The sequence below is a fragment of the Solea solea genome, chromosome 21 (genome assembly GCF_958295425.1).
Source record: "Solea solea chromosome 21, fSolSol10.1, whole genome shotgun sequence".
Lineage (NCBI taxonomy): Eukaryota > Metazoa > Chordata > Actinopteri > Pleuronectiformes > Soleidae > Solea > Solea solea.
The window spans coordinates 21,417,158-21,427,162 of NC_081154.1; the positions used below are offsets into that span (position 1 = coordinate 21,417,158).

At 39.2% G+C, this 10,005-nt stretch overlaps 1 protein-coding gene across 2 annotated transcripts; it reads left to right on the forward strand.

The window, feature by feature from the left end:
- The first annotated feature begins 657 nt into the window (after positions 1 to 657).
- LOC131448914 (uncharacterized) lies at positions 658 to 9,693 on the forward strand. Of its 2 annotated transcripts, XM_058621726.1 has the most exons (10): positions 658 to 856; positions 1,000 to 1,205; positions 1,288 to 1,370; positions 1,446 to 1,678; positions 2,000 to 2,622; positions 3,913 to 3,983; positions 6,786 to 7,816; positions 7,945 to 8,100; positions 8,380 to 8,472; positions 8,800 to 9,693. In XM_058621726.1, the coding sequence occupies exons 7-10, from the start codon at positions 6,815 to 6,817 to the stop codon at positions 9,115 to 9,117; spliced, it is 1,569 nt and encodes a 522-aa protein (XP_058477709.1). In that variant the 5' UTR covers positions 658 to 856; positions 1,000 to 1,205; positions 1,288 to 1,370; positions 1,446 to 1,678; positions 2,000 to 2,622; positions 3,913 to 3,983; positions 6,786 to 6,814; the 3' UTR covers positions 9,118 to 9,693. The 2 variants fall into 2 exon arrangements, with proteins under 2 accessions (XP_058477709.1, XP_058477708.1); XM_058621725.1 differs by having other exon boundaries at positions 1,446 to 2,622.
- The last annotated feature ends 312 nt before the right edge of the window (positions 9,694 to 10,005 follow it).

The window sequence follows — 10,005 nt, forward strand, 5'->3', positions numbered from 1 at the left end:
CAAACATTGAGTGTAACTTCATTGTACAAATATGGATTATTCAATTATATACCATCTCTGACGTTTATAATAAACCAAACCGTTTGAAAATCAGTATAAAATTGAGCAAGTTATGGTTATTTATAAAGTCCATGTACCACCACAACACATGTTATGGGTGAGCGAGCTGACTGTGGCAAGATGGCCCGCCCTGTGCGGACATTCGACTCCATTGGCCAGCAGCGTGGACGAGACATCTATAGCCTTTATATATATCTATGGTCCATGTCTATGGCTGATGTAGTGGCTGTGAAATATACTGTTTCTGCATCAACATCGCAATGTGCGAGTTATACGCTATAGTCATATCATATGACACTTGATATAAGACAAATTAAGATAATATATATGAAAAAATGTGTTGCTTGACACAAAAGCAAAACTGGCAAGGCAGGCAGGTGATACACAGACTCTACATGCACAGCAATTACAGTGAGTGTACAGTGACACAATGACCAAGTGCAGCCCACAATTAGTTACATCTTAGCTATAGACACACAATCAGGGATTCTTAAATTGTTTGTTGTAATTATACATACATCCTGTTATTGTTATTGTTATTGTAATAATTTCTTATTTTAAGATGACTTCATTTGTAATAATTTCAACAGCCTCACCAAATGCAGTTCAGGAGGTTGAAAAACTTCAACAACTTCTTGAGGCAGAGAAGGTCAAGGGGCGTATTCGAGATGAAACCATCTCCCTTCTCAAAGATGACAAGACCTACCTGCAAAGGATAACTTGGGAAAAAAGATGAGCTCATCCATCAGCTACTCTCCAAGAAGGATGATGATAATTCTACAGTCTGGCAAGTCAAGTGAGTAATTCACATTCATACAGTACAAGTATTCTTTTTTCACTCTCCAATAGGTTTTATTCAGCACACAGAAAAAAAGTGTTTTCATGATTATTCCATTCTCACTAGATCACTAGTCACAAAATTTGTTTTGTTATTTGCAGGTGTCAAACGCAAGCATGTGTAGCCGAATAGGTTCCTCCGCCTCACTGGCAGTGATTGACAGGCCGAGTGGCGTACAAATACAGCTAGGATGAGATTGTGCGCCCCTTATGCTTCCGGCGAGTGACTTCCGGTTCGTGTTGGTGCGGGGAATTGTTTGGCGTGGTGTGTACGGCGCGCCTCTGTGTCCTGTCTCCGCTACTATCAGGTAGGTGCCTGTGCACTTCCCTTGCCTGTAGATGCCCGCACAGCCCGGCACACTTAGCGAGTATTGTTTCGCCCTCTTGTAGCGCAACTGGTGCGGCTGCGGGCTGGGCGAGCGGAGCGCTCCGCGTCAGGGGTTGCCTGGGTGACAGTCGGTACTCTCTGTGAGGTAAGCCGCTCGTTATCAATCAGCTGTTGGTTTGTTTACACCATAACGTTACCTGAGACTTGTTCTGCTTTACAGAAAAGCGGTGGGTTTGGCGATCGTGTCTCCCGCTGCCTTAGAGGCTGCACCTCCTGTTCGCCACCTCTGTGTCCAGGGTTTTGCCGGTCATCGGCCGCCACATCCAGAACAGAACTGCTGTTTTTGGTTAGACTGTTTTAATTAAGACTGTGTCGCTTCGAGTGGAGGTGAAGCCATCTGCGGAGGACGCGGCGTTGTACAGCCGTGACGCCGCTCCTGACCACTCCGTAGGAGTAATTATTTGGCCGTCCTCGACTCCGTCCATTGTCGTTGGCCGGGCCTACTGTTTTTTAATATAGCTCCAGCAGGCACCGCCATATAATAGAGTATTGTTTTTCTAGTGTTTATTTTCCTTGATTATAGTATGTGTTTTGTTTCCGTTATGAGATTATTTTGTATGTAATTTGAGATGTTTTATATTTGTTGTGTTGTGATTAAGTGTTTATATATTTGGGGTTTGGCTGTTTGTTTGTTGGTTTGTTTGTTTGTTTGTGTATGTACTTTCTCAATATTATTTTCGAGTAATTTAGTTCTTTTTTCTTTTTGTTTAACAGGTGCTGTGGGTCGACACGTGCGACAGCCCAACTCTCTGGTGGTGGTATCTTTTCACGAGTCCGTGTTTGGTGTGTCACGGGTGGTGTTGTGTTGGATTTGCCCTTTTTGATTTTCTGCCACCGTGGTAAGCCCCAGTCCTGTTCTTATATTGATTATTGGTTGTGCCTTTGGAAGCATTGTTTTTATTGTTAGGTAAAGTTATATGTTAAATAAAATATATTTTGTAACATAGAACCCGTTCTATGTCCTGTGTGTCAACGAACCTGCACTCAAAAAAATGATATGTCACTATTCTTGGCTTTAAATCGTAGTTTTATATTCTTATTACTCAAAAAAACAAGTTTTTGATATCAACTTAAGTTAGTTGTGTTGTTTTAAAGTAAAAATATGCTATGTCAGATCTACTTGGCTGTGTAAGTTTGCCCAAATCAACTCTGTTAAGTAAAAATCATGTAAAACGGAAAACACTACAGTAATTTGTCCCTTTGCGCACACCGTACATCCCCTCTAATCTCGTTCGCAATCACGCGAGATTACGTTACTCCCGCCTTGTGATTTTTTTCGTCCCACGCGAGGAGAAGCACGGCGCGCTTGGGATACACCGCCATCATCGAAATACAAGGTAAGTAAACATATTTTCACTGCCATTACTTTATAAATAAATTAGCGTTAGTTGTATACAGTTCTATACATAGATATATAAAGGCTAGATGTCTTACGGCGGAGTGTCTAACGGCCGCACTGGCGGCCATCTTGCCACAGTTAGTTCGCTTACCCCTAACGTGTTGTTAGGGGTAAGTGCGGTACATGGACTTATTAAATAACCATAACTTGCTCAATTTTCTACCGATTTTGAAACGGTTTGTTTTCTTATAAACTTCAGAGATGTAGTTATAATGACACTATTTATAAATAATTATAACCATTATATTATTTAAATAACATTAAACAGAAGGTGCAATGAATAGGCTACACACAATATTCCTATTATCAAATTACACATATATCTCATGCCATTCTGTATCCCGAGTTTCAGTAGCCCATATATTGATTTAGCATAAATAGTGTGTGTGTGTGTGTGTGTGTGTGTGTGTGTGTGTGTGTATATTAATTGCCCCTTTATGTTATGTAAAGCCCATGGTTATAATTATTCATAAATATACAGTGTCATAATAACTACATCTCTGACGTTTATAACAAACCAAACCGTTTGAAAATCGGTAGAAAATTGAGCAAGTTAAAAAGTCCATGAACCACTACACATGGTATGGGTGAGAGAGCTGACTTTGGCAAAATGGCCGCCAGTGCAGACGTTCGACTCCATTGGCCAGTAGAGCCGGTGGAAATGCGCCTTATCTGTTCATAAAGTTACTGATTAATGTGATGAACACATTAATTAGAGTTGAAGATAAACATGTTGAGTTCTACAACTACATTTAGCACGTTGGTATTGTTCCTCATAATATGATCATAAATCTGCAGGTTTTCTGTCCTGACTTTTTTTTTATGATCACTACATTAACCATAATAGTAATTATAACGATAGGTTAGCTTTATTTGTAAACCACCAATCCAAAAATATGGCTAATATTCAATGGGATTGTTTTTTTAATCATCATGAAAATACTTAAAGTTGTCATTATTTTTCTTGGAAAATAATATATAAAATTCCTGAGTTCTGTGAAAGCAAAATTTTGTATTTTACAACATTTTTGATTATTAGAATACAGTATATCAGTGTTTGGAAAAGCATCCAAGAAAACATGATTCCTGTAACAACACATATAAACTAATAGCCATGGTCAATTAAATAAACCATTAAATTGAGAATCTGGCAAGATAGTTGAAGGATCTCTTGTATAGGACCATCTTTTAATGTTTTGACTGTAATCTCACTTTCTTTTTTCAACAGATATGAATGTGGTCTTGTAAGGACTGTGGAACAACTGTATCAACAAGAGTCCTTCTACTAAAACACTACAGGTTAGCTCATGGCAATTTTAGCCGCAGACACCCATATCCATGCACGTATTCTGATTGCCCGTGTGTATTCAAAACTTGGAATGCTCTTCATAGTCATTTAAGCAGGTCACATACTAATCGAAGTGTTGAAAATCGTGTAACTTCAGCTACATTTAACTGTCAGTTGTGTACATTCCCCTTCATAGCATCAGAACAAGAGTATTTTTGTCACATCAATAACCATCTCAAGAAACATGAAACAGTAAATTGTGTGTTTCATGGCTGCTCTTTCCAGACAAATGTTTATGGTACTTTCAAGTCCCACAGAAATAGAAAACACACTCCATATTCTCTTCAAGATTTCAAAGTAGGTATTGTAAACACTAGTGAAGCAGAACATTCAGCAGATGGCCACATTGATAACTCATCTCATAGTGGTGAGTGTAATGTCGATTTTGACAGTGATGTAGAAGCTGAAACACAAGAATGTAATTTATCTAAGACTATAGAACTAAAATTAGGATCTCTTTTACTAAAACTTGAAAACTATTTCCATGTTCCACGCACAGCGATAGATGAACTACTAGCTGAATTGCATTATTTGATAGGATCTGCGTCTGTGCCGTTATCAAACGAAGCAATTCAAGAAACCTTCAGAAATCACAATATCTGTGTGGATCAGATTGTTATTAAAGAATTGACCTCTGCATTAACTTCATGTAATCCATTGTTAAAAAGTATAGCAAAAGATGGCCCACTAGCTACTGCTCATAAACGCAGCAAGTATTACAAAGAAAATTTTGATATTGTCGATCCAGTAGAGTACGTACTCGATTCAAAAACAAGACAAACCTTCCAGTATATTCCTGTTTTGAAAATCTTACAGCAGTTACTCAAACGGAAAGATTTACTTGGTAAAGTTGTTGATAGTCATTCAGACCAGCATTCTGTAAGTGGGGAGTATAGATGTTATCAAGATGGTTGTCACTTTAAAAATAATGAGTTTCTCGCAGGTGAGGAATTAACACTGTCATTGTTCCTTTACATTGATGACTTCGAAATTTGTAATCCCTTAGGGACATCAAGAAAAAAGCATAAACTTTGTGGGGTTTATTGGATTTTAGGGAACTTGCTGCCTGTTTGACAGTCGTCACTGAACTCAATTTATCTTGCATTGCTTTGTAAAAGTGAAGACGTGAAAACATTTGGCTATAAAAAAATATTTGAGCCTTTTCTGCATGATCTTGTCACATTAGAGCAACAGGGGGTTTTCATTGATCATCTAGGAACATTCATCAGAGGTACTGTTCAGTGTGTGGTGGCAGACAACCTTGGAGCTCATGCATTAGCTGGATTTGTGCAGAGTTTCTCTGGAGATATTGTCTGTCGGTTTTGTACTGCTACACGCAGTGAATTTCAGTCACAGGAGGTCAAAGAGGGTTGCTTTGGTCTCAGAACTAAAGAGCTACATCATGCACATGTAGCAAGTGCATGTGAACAAGGTAAACATTGTTGTGGAGTCAAAACTACCTGTGTTTTAGCTGAGCGCCTTTCATTTTTTGAGGTTACGGCAGGTTTCCCCCCAGATCTGGCTCATGACCTTTTTGAGGGGATAGTACCCGTTGAACTTGCTGAATGCTTTTCATTGCTGTTAGCCAAAAAGTACTTCACTTTTGATGGTTTAAATGAACTAATTCAGGCATTCCCATACAAGTGGGGGGATAAAACAAATCGGCCTCATTTATTGCCACGCACATTCCAATGTAAAAAAAATATTGGTGGCAACTCGCACGAGAATTGGTGTTTATTAAGACTAATACCACTAATTGTTGGAAAACTAATTCCAGAAGACGAACCAGTTTGGCAGCTAATATTAGATTTAAAGGATATTGTTGATCTGGTTGTTTGTCCTGTACATACCAATGAGTCAATTGCATACTTGGAGACTAAAATATCAGAGCACAGATCCAGGTATTGCACACTTTTCCCAGAAAGAAAACTGCTCCCAAAGCACCACTACCTGGAACATTATCCAGCACTGATCCTCCTCTTTGGTCCACTTATTTCTTTCTGGACTCTGAGGTTCGAATCCAAGCACAGTTATTTTAAGCAAATTGTGAGGCATATACTGTTTTAAAAACATAACACTGTCTTTGGCCACTAAACATCAGCTCATGATTGGTCATAGTATGTTTTCATCAAGCTGTGAAAAAAACACTCTCGTGGTTGCACAAGTCTCATCAGTCCCTCTTGATGTCCTTAAAGAGGAGGTAGCACTTAGCCTCCGTCAGAAGTACCCTGATCTTACTGTTGTTAATCTAGCACAGAATGTATCTGCTGATGGCATCAACTACAGAAGTGGCATGATAATAGTGCATGGATTTGTTGGTGGACTGCCAGACTTTGCAGAAATTGTGCAGATGTGTGTTTTGAAAGATGGACTTACCTTCATAGTAAAAAAAATAAGCTCCTGGTACAGAGAACACTACAGATCATTTGAGTTGGATCCTTCACCACGGGATGTTTCTGTGATTGAACCGAGTCAACTTGTGGATCGTTACCCCCTCTGTGATTACAAAGTTGGCACGCTACGGATGGTTACTTTAAAAAGATACATACATTCTTCAGGTAATATGAAAGGAATCCATGGGCAAAATGCAGTTTTTCTGACTAACATAACCATACGAGATGTTCTTTTTTGTATAGTATATTATAGTGTATGTATTTGAAATACATGGACAATAGTTTTAGAAGTTAGATAGCTTGTAGGAAGTACAGTCTGACTTGCTCTGTTATATTTTACACTAATATTCTCTCTTTCAGAGTAAGCGTCAAATGTGACGGTGTACACCATGTCTACTCCAGCAAAGCTTCGGATTGTCCTAGGAGAAGATGGCTGTGTGAAGCTTACTTTGCCTTCTGGAATACCGGACTCTGTGGACAGTCTTAGATTTGAGATTAAAAAACTGTGTGGAATTGAAGGAGAGTTCAGACTGCAGTACCTGGACAGTGATTTTGACCAGTTTATGAACCTGACTTCAACAGCAGATATCCAAGACAAAGGAACAGTAAAAGTGATTATACCAACACAGGCACCCAGCCATACTGCTTATGCATCCTTTCATGGCACTGATGATTCCTCTGCAGACACTGACATACTTTCGTCCCCTGAGTCAACAACCTCAACTTCATCTTCAACTTCGTCACTAAGATGTCAAGGCTGGCCACTCAGCTTCCCTCTTCCTCCATTCTCCTATGAAGTAGAGATGCAGCTGTCCAAGGCGAACCAGGAATTCATTGCTGAAGGCAAGCGGCTGAACCCAAGTCCCAAAGTCAGGTCAGACATTTTGCAGGCCTTGGCTTCTGAAATAATGAAGTACACAACAGGATACCCTACCTCTACACAATTAGATGATGTTGCAGAAGCTTTAATCCTGAAATATCCATGCTTAAAGGAACAGGGTTCTGTTACTGGATACTATGGTTGGAAAATCAGTCTAAAGTATAAAATGGGCAACTACCGCACTAAGCTTAGGGGTTTGGGATGCCAAGAAATGACCATAAACTCCATGAAAAACCGAAAGCCTGGTAACTCCTCCAGTCCTAACCAAGTGAAGAAACCCAGGAGGGCTGAAGTCAATTTCTGCCCCCAGTACCCAGCTGGAGAAGACAAAGAGAGTCTTGAGAAGGAGCGAGTGGAACTGCTATCTGAGGTCAAGAAAAGGAACAACCATCAAGTGATAAAAGAGAAAATGGAGAAAACCTTTGCTCATCGGCGTTATGAGGTCGTTCAAGACATGCCCTTCATTGCAGAATTCAAAACTAGATGGCCGGCTCTATTTATGGAACATGAGGCAAGTCTTGAATTTTCAGGTCATAAATAAATTGTCTTTGCTTCACATTGACTTTCACTTTTTTAAGAAATTTGGTGTTAACCTTCTTCTGTTCTTGATGTTTTTGTCTTGTTGAAACACGTACCTAGGTGAGTGCAGAGTTCACCCGCATCACAACCATCCCGCTCATCCCAAAGTTTATGTCGCAGCTCGACCACTACTCTGACAAGTTGGCTCGAGTGCTCCGTAAGAAAGGAGGAGCAGCAGGACGCAAAATCAAAAACATCATGGCTGTCATTGACAAGGTTTGTGTATAATTACTTGCATGCTAATACATACCTGCAAAATAAATCTGACCCCACACCCTTACGGTTACACAATTCACACTCGGTAGCCAACTGCTGCCTTTCACACTTATTTGCTCTGCCCTTGTTGCCAATTGGCATTTTATGCATTTTTGAGTGACCTGTCACCTGCATGAAGGCTAGCTGACCATATGATATCTGTGTCATTTTCTGGAATTCATCCATCTTCTTAATGTCAATGACTTATTTCTATAGTATATATTCTGTTGTGTTTTGCAGAATGACTCCATCGAAACAAGGAGAGCTTGTAGCCTCCAAGCAGTAGCTGTGTATCTCAATGAAGACCCTGAGAAGCTAGTGAAGGAGTATGGAGTAAGTCATCTGTTGTTTTAACGTGCTATTTTCATTCAACATTTAATAGAGTGCTAAATATGTTTTCTCCAATGAGTAAAATTTTGTTATTGACTCACCAAGATTCTATGTTTCTGTGAAGGAGAGGTGTTGAGTTTTACCTCCATTTACTTTCATTGCCTACAAATATCGCAGAATATAGAATTTGTGCACTTTGATAAACCTATCAATGTCAGTATTTTTTCCCCTAGATAGGGTCTGTATATGTTCATGACACGAACATGTGTTTTATGTGCTTTCAGTGGGAGAGTTTTTATTAAATGATCTTGTCTTTTTGTCTGTTTTTAGAGTGAGAACCCCGATGAAACCCAGATAGATTTGGATCAAACTGTCATCGGCATCTATGTGATTAAACATCCAGGTGCAGATGTTGATGAACTGCCAGAAGATGTTGGCATCATAGTCGAAGGTGTGCAGGTGCTTCATGAACTCAAAGATGTCGCCACTGCTTGTGCCTTACTGTTGGGGATCATCTACAACCTAAACTTGAGCTATCCAACTGACCTCAGGTACACGTTTGAATTCATTCAAAAGATCCTGATGGAACTTGATACACACAGGCTTTCAAACAAAATCCAGGTACTCAAAAACAAACTGCTGGAATGAATGCATGAAGGATGGAGGCTGTTCAGTGACCTGGTTCATAATTTTGTTATGTTTAATTGAGCTGTAATTTTCACTGCCTGTTTGTTAGTTTATTTGGTACTTCTGCTGTTTTACCTAAAAGGTGGAGGTTTATTAAAAAAAAATACAATTCTTGTGGCTTTATAACTTTATAATGTAATGTTACAGTGAATAGGAATGCACTTTAACCTTCTTGTCCTGTTCAGGGACCCGGTTCACATCTATCCTGTTGACTTGAGCTGTAGTTTTGACCGTCATTACTGTGACATTTACCTGTAAGGTGTAAGGTATAAGTTGATTGGTGCCACAAGAAAAAATTTTGCATTTTCAAAGTGTTAAAACCAGTTTAACTTGATTTATTTTTGATATTCAAATTTCTTTTTACATTTTCTGACTCTGGGATATAGACTGTACATGCTGTACTTTGCAAGGATGTTGTGAGGGGAAGCTAATAACATAACACGTTCATTATACATGTGAAGCATTTTTACGTGTTCAAGTGTTGTTGTATAACCGGCTTTCTGAATGGTTATCAACACTAAATAAAATGCTGTTTTGAAACAACTAATGACTAAAGGCTTTTTTTCTATTTTTAACATTTTAATTGAACAAACTAAACTCAATTAAGTGTAACTTGACCGCATACATTGTATGAAATCTGGTTCATTATCATCTACTTAACCAAGTTTTGTGGAACCACTTGACAAAACATTGTTAAGTAAATCCAAAAAAACTTTTTTTGAGTGCGTGTTGTCCTTTTCGATTATATATATATATAATTCCTGGGGGCGAAATTCCCCCAGGTGGCGTTGTCGCTGGTCTTCTCCCCTTTGTCCTGCCACATTCTGGCGTTGTCGGCAGGACAGACAC